Raw genomic sequence first — 17,464 nt, 5'->3', positions numbered from 1 at the left:
TGCAATGCCAACAACGTCTGTCCATTTTTTATTTTTTTGAATAATTGCAATCACTGACAGCTGCACTTAACTGCACTCCTCTCTGAATATATGCAAGAGCTAGTAACACAGTATATTTGAAAGGCAGACTTTTTTAAGAAACTGAAGACAGTCTTTATGGCCATATTAAGCAGTTCAGATTAGTGGTGGTGAAAATGACCTGCTTTTGTCTAATTTTGACTTTAAATTACATCAGGGGTATCTGACCTTTTTTATGCCATGACAACTACTAATTATTTCTCCCTGATTTTATTATAACAGACTTTTCATGAGTTTCTAAAGTTTCTTCTTATTCATTCTCTTAAAATTATTTTTTTTCCTTTTACTCTTAAGTTCTTAGGCCCTTGCTCTTCTCTACCTGTTCTACTCACACCACACCTCTTTACTTTTATTGTAAAAGCTTTGTTAAAGTTGAAAACACTCAAAATCTTCATGCTGCCATCAACTCTTTTAATAGATTTTTGCTAAAAATAAAGGACTCTGTTCAGCCTATGTATTTTCATTACACACCTCAGTCCTTAACGTTATGTATTTATTCATTTTTTCTGCATTTTAAAATAAGCTTACTGACTAATTTTTTCAACAGTAAACATACAAATCCCATGAAGCACATGAACAGAGTAGACTAGATATTGAAATGTTGCCATTTCATCAATGGTGCATCAATGGGTTTGGGCAGCAGAACTTCTGAAGGAGCACTGAAAGGAGGGATGTATATGTTTTGATGTTGAATTCAAATATCAACAGTCTTTTTTCCAGAATCGTATACTGTGCTTTTATCCCCTTAAATGGCCAGGGCCTGCCAACAGGCCAAACATTGTATTGCATACTTTTTTATAACCTAAGCTCAACCAGTTAGCACTGAAGTCCCTGTAGTCACTGAATAATAAGTCTTAGTGTGTAATAAGCCTGGAATTTTAAGGGGTTTACATGACATTTAATCGCATGAATGGGCTGTAGGCTGGACTTGGGGTGTGTTTAACCTGGTTTAACACATGACATTATACTTGTTTTCAATGCACACACTTTAGAAACAAAGAGCTGGTAAAATGGAGTGAATGAGCAGTAACTGGCAAAACGGGACAGCTGATTAATTTCAATGTCATCAATTTTATTTTTTTTTATTTTTGTTATTATTTCTGTACAATATGGCACTGCTTTGACTTTAGTTCCTTTCTATTTTAGTTTAGCACTAGAGTTTGATGGCAGACATCAATGCAAAATTATCCATAAATGTTCTAAAAGTCTATTCAAACATTTGTAATAGTGCACTTGAAATCAGCTCCTGGAAGGCTGACATTTATTTCTAATTGTAATGAGTTACAGAGTGAATTGGTGAAGGCCTTTGAGGACACTTTGGATGTTAAGTGAAGTTAACACTACGTTACTGCTGGGATGAGCACAATGTACCTGATTATTGTGATATTTTAGGAAAACTGGTCTGTAGGGCATCTTAAGGGGCAAACTGGTTCTCTCTGCCGGTCATATTGTGCGTAATATACTTTATGGCTTCTGGATAAACTCCTCCCGTAGAAGGCCGAGCACAGCTGTTGTGATAATATTGTGGTTATGGCACACAGAGTAGAAGTGCAATAGAGAGTCAGATATCAGTCATGGACTCTGAACCCTTTAACATCATGTCTGGTGCTGGAGCATCTTAGCTCAGGAAGGTGTAGTTTTTTTGTGTGGAGAGTACATCTGAAGAAACTGGATAAATCATATATGTATTTTTTTTTAATTTAAACTTTACTCCTATGTTACAATTTGACAGCATAGTGTTTTTGCTCAGGGTTGTTTTTAAGGGTACTTTTTAGCAGACGAAAAACAGTTGTTCAGAAATGAAAGAAATTTTAAGAAATAAATAGAAAATGTGCAATGAAATTTGCATACAAATGCCATATTTAAATATTTTCTCTGCAGAGAATGTGTTCACTTATTTTCACTTAGAAAATCAACAAAACATGTAATTTGACCAGGGCTGTTGCAGACAACTGTACCAAACAGATCAGAACAGAACAGAACAGAATAAACTGTACAGCATTAATGTGTAGTGCATTACATGTAGATTATCTCCCGTAAACAAATTTGAGTCTTTGTGATTGTTACGACCCGGTCTAGGGTCAGGCCGTAACAGAGAGTGAGAGTGGGCTCTCTCCCCAGACCTGCTGCCAGACCAGACACCAGACACCATTTAAACCAGAAAATGACAGGTTTATTTACTTCAAAGCTCAGACAAGTTGAGGTGATGGCTTCAGGGATGAGCGCTCGCCAAAATAACAAACAAAACAACTAATGATTTCACTCTTAACTGAACTGAAATCAAAAGAAACAAAAGACATATAGGCTACCCTAACTCCCTACCTTAACCAGGAGAAAAGGTAACCAAAACAACACGGCACCCGTCCCCTACTTTCCCCAAGCTCTTAAAGCATAATCAAACAGTCACAAAGCAAAGCAAAGCAGACAGAGTGTCGGGCTGGTCTGGACAGGTGTTCTTCCAGGTTGGGTCAAAGGGGAAAGAGCCCTGAACGTCTCTCAAGATGGTGGCTCGGTGACCTCTTATACCTCTGTGTGCCCCTGTCTGGCCAATCATGTACCTGAACATAAGGGGACACACAACAGGGAAAACACAAAATGCCAGCACAAGGCACATAAAAGGTATATTACGACCAGGGGTCGTAACAGTGATACAGAATATTTTGATTAAGAATATATTTCTTACTCCGAGGAATATTAGTTCTTTGGCTTTTGTCTCTGTGTCTCTATGAGGCTTGTGCTATGGTCCTTGAGAAGAATGCTGTGACATGAGATAAGGACTTTATGCCCATGTTCAATCTATCCTACCATGGTGGCGGCCGATGCTACAGAAGTTGGAACTGGGTATTACCACCATGTATAATTTGATGAAAGGTGACCATTTAAAGAACCTTCAAGGCCTTGGGCCTGATTGAGAATCATTCTTGCTAATGTCATTAAGATGCGCACGAGAGACACTTTCTTTGTTGACTGAATTTCACCAATCACCATTTCAGTCAGTTAGGTTTCTGAACTGTTCAGCCACGTTGATTTCTGTTGATTTTCATTTTGTTCTGTGTTCAAAGGGATGTATAGACAGGTCCCATACACAGACATTAAATTAGAGCATCTGTACTGGGGATAGAGATTTTATAAAACAAACAGCATAAATATGACTATTTGACTAATACAACAATCAAAAAACAAGAATTTACACACACACACACACCTGAACTCCACCACCACTTTTCCGCCACATGTAAAACTTCTTAGATCTGCCACTGTGTATGCCACAACAACTAGTAATGTTTTTTAATTTATTCTTCTTAATTATGTTCACATCACATATCAGGTATTTTGCTAAACTATTTATAGTATTGCAGATCAAACTAATAATTTCAGCAATAAATAGTGGAAAGAAAATGCTATTGTAACAGGCAATACACCTGAATCTTTATCAGAATACATCACATTATTCCTATTAAGAATATTGTTTGTCTTCCTTTTTGTTTAAAAAAATTGGGACGGGGCAACAAATTACTGGGAAAGTGTAATACTAAAAAAAACACCTGGTAAAAATTTCGACTAATTAGGTGAATTGGCAACAGGTCAGTAACATGACTGATTATTAAAAAGCATCCCAGAGAGGTTGAGCCTTTTAGAAGTAAAGATGATGAGGGGTTCAACACTCTATGAAAGACTGCATGGGCAAATAGCGCAACAATTCAAGAATAATGTTTCACTACATAAAAAAGCTACAAACTTAGGGATTTAATCATCTACCATACATAACATCTTTAAAACCTCTGTATGCAAGAGACAAGACCAAAAACCAATATTGGCTGGCCGTGATCTTCGGGCCCTCAGAGGCACTGCATTAAAAACAGACATGATTCTGTAGCAGAAATCGCTGCATGAGCTCAGAAACACTTCTGAAAACCACTGTCTGTGAACACAGTTGCTGCATCCACAAATGCAAGTAAAACTCTACAATGCAAAGAAGAAACCATATATAAACAAGATCCAGAAACACTGCCACCTTCTCTGGGCATGAGCTCAATCAAGATGGACTGAGGTGAAGTGGAAAAGTGTCCTTAAAATCTGGAATTCTTTTTAGAAATCATGGAGACTGTGGCTAAAGAGGAGAGGGACCACATGGCTTGTTATCAGGGCACGGTTCAAAAGCTAGCATCCATGATGGTATGGGAGTGCATTAGTAAACATCTGTGAAGGCATTATTAATGCTGAACAATATATACAGGTTTTGGAGCAACATATGCTGCTATCCAGACAACATCTTTTTCAGGAAGACCTTGCTTATTTCACAAGAAGTTGCCAAACTACATTCTGCAAGTCTGCAAACCAAATGGGCATATGTTCATCAAAAAACAATAAAATTTCTCAGTTTCAATATTTGATATGTTGTCTTTGTACTATTTACAATTAAATATGAGGTTTAAATGATTTGCACATCATTGCATTCTGTTTTTATTTACATTTGGCACAGCGTCCCAACTTTTTGGAGACAGGAGTGCACTTTGTTCATCTAGTTTTGCACATAAATTCCTATTTGTAGCATGTTGGTCTCCACAACTTGTTAGACCAAATTTGCACCCCTAAAAGTCCTAAATGTAAGTAAGCAGCTTTAACAATGCAGTTGAAATTATAGTCCATGGAAGGCTGAAAATTATTTGCAATGCAAGCAAATTACAGAATGACTTAGACAAGGCTTTGAAGAGAATTTTTGGAAGTCAAATGAAGCCAAGCCGAATGTACCTGATTGTTATGTGTTATTTAATGCAAATAGTTCTGTGGGGGATCTCGACAGCCAGACTCAGTTGAGTATTTAACATCCTACCCCCACCCCTCTAATACAGTGTCTGGCATTGGAGCATCTCAGCTCTGAAAGGTGCAGTTAGCTTTTTGTTTGTGTGTAGAGATCTTCTGCAAAAAATGAAAGAATTCTATACATATTTCAGATATGGACAGATATTTCTTTGCTATGATTTAACAGCAAACTGATTGATATGTTTTGGGGTTCAGATTATTTTTGTAGCAGAAAACAGCCTGACCAAGAAAAAGAGACTTTGAGAAAGGTAAGACATTGTTCTGCACTACTGTGATTCTGGAATTTTAAAACAATGAAATGTGTGGCTCAGCACTAGATTTACTGCAATACTAAAGGAAAGGGCTGAATGCATGCTGTCTCGCATGCATTCATCTGTCAGTGGAATTTCTTTGTAAATCCAGCATTTATCAGTTTAAGAACTGAACTTTGTATTTTTTTCTTGTGGTCTAAAATAAAATCCTAAAGCTTCAAAGTCAGAAGTGTGACCAATCACAAAGCAAGACAGATGCTGTCACCAACAAAACATAATGAAATTAAACACAAAAAGAGAGTATTAGTAACTAATTTGAATGTCTAAAATGTATATGAGTAAAAAGTAGATTCCTTTACTCACTAATACACTTGGAGTACAAATCCACCAATATTTTACTTAAGTACATGTACACAATGTAAATATATATAGCAAATATTGCTTAATATTTTGCATAACCTTGATGAACAAGGAATATACAACAACAGTTCCTTTTTTTCTAACAGTGCATATAAAAACTCAAAAGTCACGTGTAAGTTTTTTCTGTAGTAAATAAAATAGTTCTATATGTGCTGTAGACATTATGACCCCTGGTTCCTATCACCACTGTAAAGAAATTTGAGACAGTAAGTTTCTCTATATTGAACCATTTCACATTATACCACTCTGAATGACTTAGACTCGGTTTAGACCTGGTCACTTCATGTGACTACTTTAGCCACATGCATTTACACGTGGTAGTCAATTATGTCTGGGTTAGTGGGACTGAAGTCCAATTGCTCTATGAGATGGAATATGCAAATCCACTCGTTATGTGGTAACCAGTTATCACTTGTATATCTGTTTGGCCTCTTCGTACACAGTTTGTTTTGCAATGTCCACAATGCTATTAAGCATTTCGTTTCATTTGATGCCCAAACATGCATCCTCTGATTATCCTTCTCGCAACAACAGATCATGTTCCCAGTGATATACTGCATGGGGAGGACTTTCGGTTGTACTGCTATACTGTTTACACTACTATAATGCAGCTTAAATGCATCTCAGGCCACCTCCTGAAGTGGAGTGAGCAATCAGATTTGTATCTGTTTTTAATTTGGCTTGGGTGTGTTTACACCTCCATTTTTATGTGGCTTGGCCTTATCCAAATATAATCCAGATACGCATCAATCTCTGAAGATTCCCTCAATCAACTTGCATGTAATATAACTCATACGTTATTTTTTTTTCACCTATCTTTAACCTTGTAATTTAATACTTTTAATCTAGTTTACAAAGCTAAACCAGAATGGTGATTTTCATGATCTGTTTTTGATTTGCATTTGTTTCCTCACATGAATGACTGTGCTCTTCTCAGGAAATCCTGCCTCAAAATGAAATCCTGTACAGAGTTTATTCTCATCTTGCTGGGATTGTTTTTCAAGGTTGGTCTATTTTTCCAAAATTATCTGTAAGATAGTCTGGTTATGCTTTGAGGAACTGCACAGCAATGCTAGAGATTGTGGTTGAGTTCTTATTGGGAAGGAAGAATGGCTTCTCACCGCAACGTACAGACACCTGCCCAAATAATAGCACTTCATTTGCCATTTCCATCTCAGACATTAAAGCTTCATGCAGTTGGAAGATTTGGAAACCCAGAGCATGTATCAACTCAAGAATCACACCTAATTTTAAACCCCAGCTTTCACATTTTTTGTTGCCCAACTACAGAAATGTCTTCATTATTTTAATAGTAATCTGTACTATGCAGTTAGACGTTTGCATCTCTGAATAGTAGAGCTGAGCACTTGACCCTTTGAGTTGTTTGAGCTACTCAACAGTGCTGCATGATCAAGTAGTTTTAACAGCTGCAGGGATGAGGTTTATACAAGATGACTAAAAATAAATACATTCCAGATAAAGCAGGGATAATACATACCACATCACAGAGCATGCATCTATAATCTTAACATATTTAACCAATGTTAACATTTTATACATACTGTCCATATACATTTTTGTTAACTTACACCATAAACTGCACTTAACGTTGCTAATTACTTTATATTTTCATTTGTAGGCTTCTTCAGGAGGTAAATATTCTTTGCTTGTCACTGCATTAAACACACAGCATCAAAGGAACCGTTTATCTTTAAATGAACACTCTTTTTTTGTTTTGTATGTTTGTGCCAGAAAAATCAACACAGGTTTACTACATTGAGGTTCACATAGAAGCAGGAGCATACAATCATTTCACCGACCTGATTAGTACCCTGACTCTGGATGTGAATGAGTCAGTAAACAGCTCAGCAACAGTACAAAACATCAGCATTACAACAGGTGATTAAATGCCTCTAGAAAAGACAGATCATTATATTTTGACCAAGATCAAAAGACCAAATTTTAAAAAGAAAAAGAAGACTTGAACACAGACATAAAACACATATATATACATTTTTATATATTCCTCACATTTCTATTAATAGAAATGTTTACTTTTTTCTTACTAGATGACTTTAAAAATATAACGTATAATTTATGCCTTTGCTGTTCACTTGTTAATAGTGCTTAAAGTTATGTATTTTTTCTCTCTTCTGACTGTAGAATGTAACAGGCTGAATACAGGAACGGTGAACTGTAGCTGCAATTCAGGCTACAGTTGGAGTGAGGAAGTGTGTCAGAACTACAGCCAGTGCTGCAACCAAAACGAGTGCATGTTTAATGACCCAAACCCCAGGGCTATGTGTCTCTCCAACAATAAAGGTAATACATGCTTGTGCACCATGGCAAAATATGAGATTTCTGTGAAATAAAAAACAAATTTGTATCTTTCAGATGTTTTCATTTGATAGAATCATTATTTATGTTATATTTAAACTGCAAGAATTGTAGTTAAACTCTTATTTCACAGTTAAAGTTTGGTTGGAAACAAGTGTTAAATTCTTAAAATGCCCAATCGAAAATTGTTCAATCTGGATTTTTTTTTTTCTCTGTGGTATCTTATCTGTGGTAGATACAGATAAGCTATGTCTCCCATTGGTTATGACTTCTGAACTGAAGGCCTAACGTGTCAGATTGACCACCAGCACAGTGTACTCGTGGGCACAATGTAGCGATGCAGAACTTTAGGCTGATATATCAATGCAGGGAAACAAATTTCAGATTTGCATTGAGTGCCATTTGTGTGGGTTATATTAAACATGGCATGAGGGGCATCTTGTTGATAGCTGTATGTACTACTAGGGTTCATGGCTAGCAGTCAGATTATTCGCTTGAGTGAAGGACCTTCAGGAGATGCTGCAGTTCTGCAAACTTATTAGCTACTGCTAAGTCTGTGGAATTAATTAGCTCTGTGCCAAGGGCTGACATGGCACTGTCCAGTTGTCTCAGTCTCTTGACCAACAGTAATAATCTAGTACAAGCCTCTCATTTGATACTCACTTAACATCAGCAAGGGTTCCCAGGAACCAGTAGCAGCTCATAGTCAGCTCATGACTGGGTAACAACCTGAGCTAATGTTGTTGGCCACAGAACCTCTATCAGGCGAGTCATGATCTCACAGTTAATAAAGGACAGGGTAGGACGGTAAAAGTTTGACAGTGTTACCGGGAGGCTCTAAATGCTGCTGGACTGGGAAAAGGAAAAAGATGTCTGGCTGTCACATCATGTCATTGCAGGTTGGTATAAGATCTCAATCTGCACAGGTGTACAAGAAGTGTCCACTGAGGTACAAATCTCTATCTGTTTTTCTCCAGTTTTTGTCAATGGATCATTTACTGTTCTCGGCAAGCCATTCACCAGTTCCCTTGCTGATCCTGGAAGTCAACAATATAAAGAATTTGTCCAGACATACACTAGTCGGGTGTGTATTACACTGCAAACAAATTATTATTTAACATTAAACACAAAATTCAACAGAAATCACTTTTTTTACTCTGTGATTTTAGTCTAATACTGCTGCCATCCAGCCTGTAAAGTAATAAGCTAAATATAAACAAAATCATTATAGATACTTTATATTGGGTGGTGACTGTCCCAAACTCTGACCCCTAAATTTCAACTTGTGAAAACAACACTTAAAATGTAATTTTTAATGAATGATTTTTCATTGTTCTTAATTTTAGATTTATCTTGGGTTTCATTTTTTAATTATTCAAAAAATGCTATCGCAAATTTTAATGTAATCGAATACAAAGTAAGTAGTCTGTAGGTGGAGCCTTATTTTAACCACACCCCTGCATTTTAGAGCAGGAAGTCAGACTGCATCCCTGTTTTTGCCACTTTGTTACTGACAAAATATAATGTTCAATCACATATTTTAATAAAATAAACATAATTAAGGTATAGGGTTCAAGGCAACTTAAAGTCTGAAATGTGTTTTTGATATCAAACCAATACAGAAGAAGCTTTGTCTTTCAGCTTTTTTTAAACTATATATACATGGCTTATCTCTGTAGTCCCTAAAATGCTAATATTGCAGTGACACAATCTACAACTTTTACACTGGCCTGTATTTAATAGGCCCTCAACAATATAGGCCTAATTCCTCTAGTTTAAAAAAGAAATTCAATAAATAATATTCAAGTTAACTAAATTGAAATCGATATGCCTTCAGTCTGTTACTGTTATTATGTAATTATCCTTAAACTTGCAATCTTTCACTTTTTCTAATGAGCATCAAGTTATTCTGTGCTATTGGATTAGCCTTCAAACAGGAAGATCACCATCAAAAATGCTTTCTCAATTTTAAAACTCTTCAAAACAGATCATTTATAAACTAACTATACGATCTAACTCTGTTGTACTATTGTGTTAAGACTGCCATACTAGAAGCTACAACTAAAATGACACATTCTTTGTTAGTGGCCTGTGCGTAACAGCCTCTCAGCAGTAAAATAGCTGTTACATAATGTCCTGCCAGCTTTAACTTTCAGGCCAGCAACAAAGTTTTCTTCTAACTTTTTAACAACAAAATTGAAGACAATCTCAGTGTTCTGGCTCTGAATCAGTGCATTCTAGTGTCATTAACTGAAGTTTATAAGTTCAGAAGCTTGTGAAAAAGGCTTACTTTGGCAGGCATGTCAGACTAGAAACTGCAGAGCAAAACGTAGTAAAGCCTGAATTCAGGACTGTTATAAAAGTTTAAAATTATTGTCATCATGTCAAAGAGCAAACACCATAATATCATGTAATATATTTAATATAATATGGCAAGCTTTATTTAATAATTTAATCTCTTTTAGTTGGAATCTGTTTACAGTACTTTGGGCTGGTTTGACTCACTGAAGATCACAGGACTCAGGTAATAAACAGTGAACAGTGGTGTCATTGAATGAGAGTGCTTAAAAAATTAGTTATTAGTAACATTAGTTATTGACTACACATACTATTGTATCTCATCACATGGATATAAAACACATAAAAAGTAATTAAAAATGTCTTTTTTAAGAAAGGGTAGTGTAATTGGAGACTTTGTGATGCTACTAACTGCTCCATTTGAAGTGGCTCAGTTTGAGCGAACAACCACTCATTTGGAAAAGAACAACAGTGCTGGATTCAACATCATAGTAACAGGTAATATTTTAATATTATCTGATATATTGGGGTGTGCATGTTTAAAATGTGTTTTGTAGCTCCTAGCTAATGGTAGTTTGGTAGCTGTCTGGCCAAGACTATATATGCATTCTGACTAATTTTGGTGTTCAAGTATCAGTAAGAGTTAACAAATGGATATTCAGTTAATCTAGGTGAAAGAAAAGAAAATTGGCCTTAGTCAGATGTTAATGCACTGTAGTCTTTACTCATAAGCAAGACAAACTGGTGAACTGCCAGAGGAAAATATGATCATGCTTTACTCCTGTCAAATAAAGCTCTCCCAATCACAATTTCACTGGAAAATTGCGTTTCCTTGATTAATTTGTTTAAATCACACCCTCAATCATTGCATCTTTCTCTCTGGGGCTTACAGGAATCACCAGTATACCACAAATCCAGCAACCGATTCCCTATAATAATAATGTCAGTATCACATGTTGTAAACCAGAGAAACTAAATAAACCCACGTGGTCCTTCCAAAAAGATGCACAACCATCACAGGACATTACAAATGGAACTGAGGCTAGTGTGATTTCTAATTCACAAAACAGCACAGTGTACATTAGTAAAACTACAGAAGTCTGGAAAGGTATGTTACTGATAATTACAGTGTTTGTAATCATATTTTGCATTTAACACTGTTTTACTATTGTTACATTTATTTAGTTGATACAGTGTTCTCTATTTAAATACAGGAACATTTACATGTGACTACAAGTCTGACCAGTCTGACTCCATAACGTACAGAGCCAGTCTGTATTTGGACATAGCACTTTTGCCCCAAATCTTTATCGTCAGTGAGCCCCAATTTCCAAGCTGTAAAGGCCAAACCAATCTTGACATTACAGTTCAGTGTATAATTCCTAACACCACAGAAAACTATACAGTGACCTGGTCAGGAAATGAACAAGGAAATAATAAACCAGGTAAGAATCATTTCCTCTCACAACCAGATGCATACAATCAATGCTGCTAAAATATTTTAAGTTTAATATTTTTAGCACCTTTCATTGCACTTATTTATTGCTCATTGCTTATTATGTTTACAGAACCTCTACAGAATGGACTGATCTCTTATCAAGCCCTTATTAGCGCCTCCTGTGAAAAATATTTGGAACGGGTTGATGTTACATGTGAATTTGTGAACAGACTAAATCAGAAAACAAACACCACTTTGCATATTCCTGTCATTCAGGGTAAGTTTTTTGTTGTTGTTTTTGTTAAAAATAACAAATACAATGGTGTTAACACAGTTAACATCTGTAAACTTTGGTTCATCTTTTTTATATGTAGAGCTGGAAACGTAGACTGTTAGTCCTTTGCACAGTTCATTTATTGAAGTATTGATAGCAGTTCTTTAGCCAGGAGATACACTTATATATTATATAAAATACATTATATGTTTTATTTTGGACCAGAAAACTCAACTGTTTGCAAACCACATAATGGATGGCCTCTGGCAAAGGCTAATTTCACTGCTATCAAGTTCTGTGACCCTAATGCTGTTGGTCTACAAAAGAGAAGCTGCACAGGATATGGCATCAGTGGGAACTGGGGGAACGTTATCTCTGAGTGTGTGAACCGAGACCTCAGGGATCTTTTAAATGATGCTATGGTATCAGTTTTTCACAATACCTCTACTTATGTGTAACAAATTTCACAAATTCAGTCTGGCATTACACTCACTGGGACCCACTTTTCAGTCCAGTTTTTGTACTTGACTTACACAGAATCCTTTGGGACAAAAATCAGCAAGGAACAAAAAACATATATATCACCCAAAAAATACAGACATTATTAATTTTGGCTTTGCAGTGTCTACATGCACAAATAGTGCCAGACTGAATATCTGAAGCACAACAAGGGCAGAAGTTTTTAAGTATGAATTTGTGTAAAATATTGCTTATGTAGCCTATTTAGTTTACTTATCATCACATGAAGAAGTATTTAATTTAACTCGCTAGCTTTTTTCTACAGAACAGTCTGCCCCTGTTGTTCAGAACTTTAATCATGTACATCTCTGCTTCTCAACAACAAATAACAGGACCTTCAAAGAGGACTTGGGATTGTTGAAAAAAATGCAAACAGTATATTTAATCGTTTAAAGCAGTCAACTGAACAGAAAATAATTAACACTTTTCCAAATGTTAATGCATCTGTGGACATTCTGGCAAGAATGCATGATGCATCTAACATACAGAAATGTAAATGGAATTATACAAAGTTCCATGTAAGTACTGACAATTCTTTTCCTATTCAAATAGTGATTTTAAAATATAAGCTAAAGACTATGTTAAAATTACATTAAAATCCCAGTAAAATTAACATCATTATGTTTTGTCAGTTTCAGGATTTCTTGTCATCGTCAAGCAATCTTTTGAATAGCAGTCTAAATGGCAGCTGGAGGCCTGTGGGAAATGATGGGAATTACACTTTGGCTCTTAAATATTTGAGGGCTGTAGAAGGAATCATACACCAAACCAATCTAATAACCGCACCTACGACTGACATGTCCCAGCTCCAACAAGACAATGTACAAATAATAATATATAGCAAATCCGACACTTCGACCCCACAAAGATTCAGTAGTGATTTCGGTGTCAGTGTCACTGAGATCTCATCCACTTTGTCTGTGCAAACCGCATTTAAGAATCTTGGTAGCAAGTTACCGAATACTCTGAACGATAAAGAAACTGTTCCAAGTGAAACTGTATTATCAATTATTGGTGACAAAAAGGCAAAGATCTCAGTGGAGTATAACCAAAAGAGACTCCCAAACCATGAAATGTACTGTGTGTACTGGGATGATGTAAATTCTCAGTGGTCTGAAAAGGGCTGTAAATGGGGTGGCGTGCTCAAACAGAATGTCTGTACATGCGACCATTTGTCTGCATTTACAATTCTGATGGCCAAACATCCGATCGACTTAAAGTACATGGAGGAGCTGACTTACGCAGGTTTAGGTTTCTCAATCGTTTCACTCACTCTGTGTTTAGTAATTGAGTTTTTGGTGTGGAATGCAGTGGTAAAGACAAACATTGCACACTTCAGGCACACTGTCTTAGTCAATATTACGGTTTGTTTGTTAATAGCACACTGCAGTTTTCTCGCAGCCCCTGTTCCATCTGCAAGCCCTCCCAACTGGTGTTTGGCTCTTACGGTTATGAAGCATTTTTGCTTCCTAGCTGCGTTTTTCTGGACGCTGTGCCTGAGTTTGGGGCTCCTGCACCAAGTAATATTTGTTTTTGTTCACTTGAGGAAAAAAGTATATTTGGGATTATGTTTTTCTCTTGGCTATATCTGTCCTTTAGTCATTGTAGTTGTCACTTTCATCACTTATGACAATGGCAGCACAAAATCATACTATTCTGGTGAAACCTGTTGGCTGATATATGAGGCTGCGTTGAAGGGGTCAATCCTTGCCTTTCTTTTTCCTGTTTTTATAATTGTGTTTGTGAACATGTTCACTATGGTTGTGGTTATCAGCAGGATCTTAAAATCCACTTTATTGGAAGTAAGCAGCCATGATGATGCAAAGGAGGTTGCACAAAGCATTGTTAAAACAATTGTCCTCCTAACCCCTACTCTTGGAATAACCTGGATTTTGGGACTGCTTGTGCTAATGCTTGACCTCACAACAGCACCTTATGCCCAAATTGTGAATTACGCTTTTACTTTTTTCAACTCATTTCAGGTATGAATTAATCCAACAATACATTATATGTATCATAAGACTACATTTGCATTTCTAGCTTTAACAAATAAATACAATGAATCTCTCACTCAATTCTCATGCAGGGCTTCTTCATACTCCTTACGGGATGTTTTGGAGAGAAAAAGGTAAGTTACTGTTTAAATATAATTAGTATATAAGTATAAAATATAGTCTATTTTAAAAAGTGACTGAATCCTATTTTCTCTAAAGGTTCGTGATGCACTGCTCAAGTGCTTTGGACAACAGGTACGTCAAAGTGGAAACATTTTATATACAGTTAAACAAGCTATCAGAAATAGCTTAACTGACACAATTATCATTTCAGCATTCAATGAACTATAAAAGTGAGAGCACAATAGGACTTACATCACCAGCTAATAGGAAATAACTGGATTGCTTTGAAAAGGTATGTTTGTTTTTATTATGATAATATACTGTGTATTCCTGAGCATTTGAGAGCACTGATCGTTCACTTACCACTTTATTTTTTTAAATCAATTGTAAACTGAACATTTTAAATGGTTCATAAACTCTTCTGTTTCTTAGGACAAATCACAAGATCTCTCCATACTGAGAGCTGTTTCATATACCCAAGAGATTTACTTGTCTGTGTGAGCACATTAACTCTGAACGAGTGTGGCCTTCTGTTTGTTTGTTGTTTATCACGTATATTTAAAATACTGATTTGTGTACTACAACATGGCTTGTTATTGGTGAACCTGGTATTTTATTGTTTTCCACAACATTTAAAATTCTTCAGAGGGTCGTTGCCATATATCTGTAAATAACTTTTTCTTTCAGAAGTGAACTAATAATGTAAGTGAACATGCATTTTATGAATTTAAAGAAATGTGTAGAGCATCTTTGAGAATTACGCTTTATGTCTTTAAGAATTACGCGCTACATCTCCTCAATCTGCAAAACGTGCCTTCTGTGCAGCACATATACTGTGCTAAAATTATGATTTTTGACATTACAAAAGATTGAATTTTTATCATGTTTTGGATAGTGTGGAAAATATGCTGAATAATGATGTCTTCGTTTTGTGATTAAAACACTGCAATTCCAACAAAGTCTGTCAGATTTTTTTTTATAATTGCAATCACTGACAATCACTGACAGCTGCACTCAACTGCACTCCTCACTGAATATATCGCTGCTGTCAGAAGAAAACCTTGTATCTCCATTTTTGACGTTTTTCAGTTTTTGACATAATTTGAAAATGCCTGTTGCCCTTTACATTGTACGTACATTTCATGATGAATGGACCAAAAGAAATGGCCCAAAATGACCTGGAAAAATTCTGGTTCCATTGACTTACATTAAAAGTAGAGTAGGTTTTTTCCTTCTCCTGTAAAGTTATCATTTTGGAGATATAAGGTTTTCTTCTGTTAACAGCGATATGCTAGAAACACATATTTGAAAGACAGCCTACTTTTTAAGAAACTGAAGACAGTCTTTATGGCCATATTAAACAGTCCTGATTAGCATCCTGAATAGTGGTGAAAATGAAACCTGCTTTTGTCTAAGCTTAATTTTAAATTACATCAGGGGTATCTGACCTTTTTATACCATGACATCTTCTAATTACCCACGATTTTATTAATGACAGGCTTGATGACACTTCTTGTTTAGTTTCTAATCTGAAGTTTCTTCACACTTTTTCTCTTAAATATTATTATTTTTTCAAAATCTTAAAGCTGAAAACACTCACTGCACTTCTTGTTGCCAACAACTCTTAATAGACAGATGCAATAAATAAATAGACTCAGTCTAGGCGTTTTCTTTATAGACTTTCCTTTGTGTTTATTCATTATTTTTTATATTCAGCATTTTAAAATAGGCTTACTGACTATTTTCTCAACAGTAAATGTATGAATCCCATAAAGCAAACAAACAGAGTAAACCAGATATTTAAATGACATGAGGTTTAAGGAAATTAGAAAGTGAACAGGCAATTTTATGAACGTAAAGTTTCTTGGCTGCTTTCATGATGCCACACAAACACACCATGTGCTGACAAACTGCTGCAGAGCGCGCTCCTTTAAGGGCTGAGTAGCAGAGAACACTGCATTAACATGACTTTCCATGAAGGAATGATGAATCAAAGCTCACCTTTACCACTCTGGCTAGCCAATTACACAGGGCCAGTCTATTTACATTTGTGCGTAGTCTTCTCCTGCATTTTGTATATTTTTATTTTATTGTATGTCTGTCCTTTGGATGTGCATGCTAGCAAGGTCACTCTAAAATCTGTAACAGACTTTCTTGATACCATACACTCCTGTATCCCGTAGCTCAATGCTGCATTGGCAGGCGGTTGGAGCTGTTTCTCTTGTCTCATTGGGCTGGAGGTTAGGGAACCAGCCTTGTGACCGGAAGGTCGCCGGTTCGATCCCCTCAGCTGACAGTACATGACTGAAGTACCCTTCAGCAGGGCACCTAACCCCCAATTGCACCCTGGGTATGTGGGTGTTTCACTGCATGGATGGGTTAAATGCGGAGGTCTAATTCCTCTGTGTGCAAACACAGTAGGCTAATGGTTCTGAATTCATTCCAGTATTAAGACAGATGGCTAGATGGTGTGACAAAATCAAGAACAGAGCTGGATCAGCAGAAGTTTGGGGTTTTGGATGCAGCCACTGAATGTTTGAATTCACCAGGTAAATGTGCTTGCCATGCTGCTGTAAATGAATGCTTCTTTCACCAAACAAATGGTTAGTTTCAGCCATACTTTGCCCTTCCTGCAAGTTTTACACATTACTTTGTGTCAGAAGTGAGTCCTTAGGCCAAATTTGCAAGAAAACAAAAGGGGGGTGAAAAGAGCCTGGCAAGAATGGCCACATCTTACCTTGGGCTAGTCTTACCTAAAGTCTACAGCACTTCAGGGAAATCTACACTCCTCAAATGAATGTCATGATGGAACAACACAAATCCAACACAAGATTCCAGAGACCAGCTGCGCCTACTGAATCTTAGGTCAGTGACCTACACATTAAAGCAAAAAGCTGCAACTTCAGTG

The 17,464-nt window shown here is 36.4% G+C and overlaps 1 protein-coding gene across 4 annotated transcripts; it reads left to right on the top strand.

Annotated features, from left to right (window-relative positions):
• The first annotated feature begins 4,893 nt into the window (after positions 1–4,893).
• LOC118823455 (adhesion G-protein coupled receptor F3-like) lies at positions 4,894–15,497 on the top strand. 4 transcript variants are annotated; one of them, XM_036593091.1, is made up of 19 exons: positions 4,894–4,963; positions 5,098–5,150; positions 6,511–6,577; positions 7,213–7,225; positions 7,326–7,472; positions 7,737–7,895; positions 8,888–8,994; positions 10,376–10,434; positions 10,582–10,706; positions 11,101–11,316; positions 11,423–11,653; positions 11,777–11,923; positions 12,146–12,342; positions 12,772–12,957; positions 13,072–14,421; positions 14,526–14,567; positions 14,653–14,688; positions 14,768–14,848; positions 14,989–15,497. In XM_036593091.1, the coding sequence occupies exons 3-18, from the start codon at positions 6,527–6,529 to the stop codon at positions 14,828–14,830; spliced, it is 3,129 nt and encodes a 1,042-aa protein (XP_036448984.1). In that variant the 5' UTR covers positions 4,894–4,963; positions 5,098–5,150; positions 6,511–6,526; the 3' UTR covers positions 14,831–14,848; positions 14,989–15,497. The 4 variants fall into 4 exon arrangements, with proteins under 4 accessions (XP_036448984.1, XP_036448983.1, XP_036448985.1 ...); XM_036593090.1 differs by lacking the exon at positions 4,894–4,963 and having other exon boundaries at positions 4,970–5,150; XM_036593092.1 differs by lacking the exons at positions 4,894–4,963; positions 7,326–7,472 and having other exon boundaries at positions 4,970–5,150.
• Positions 15,498–17,464: the final 1,967 nt, after the last annotated feature.

This window comes from Colossoma macropomum, unplaced genomic scaffold (assembly GCF_904425465.1).
Source record: "Colossoma macropomum unplaced genomic scaffold, Colossoma_macropomum, whole genome shotgun sequence".
NCBI classification, from domain to species: domain Eukaryota; kingdom Metazoa; phylum Chordata; class Actinopteri; order Characiformes; family Serrasalmidae; genus Colossoma; species Colossoma macropomum.
The sequence above is the reverse complement of the archived record's forward strand: the minus strand, read 5'-3'. Positions and strand labels throughout refer to the sequence as shown.

Coding starts and splice junctions, on each gene's coding strand:
- LOC118823455 (XM_036593091.1), top strand. CDS start 6,527: ATGAAATCCTGTACAGAGTTTATTCTCATCTTGCTGGGATTGTTTTTC. Junction 7,473..7,736: donor AAACATCAGCATTACAACAG/GTGATTAAATGC, acceptor TTCTGACTGTAG/AATGTAACAGGCTGAATACA. Junction 12,958..13,071: donor GGAATTATACAAAGTTCCAT/GTAAGTACTGAC, acceptor ATGTTTTGTCAG/TTTCAGGATTTCTTGTCATC.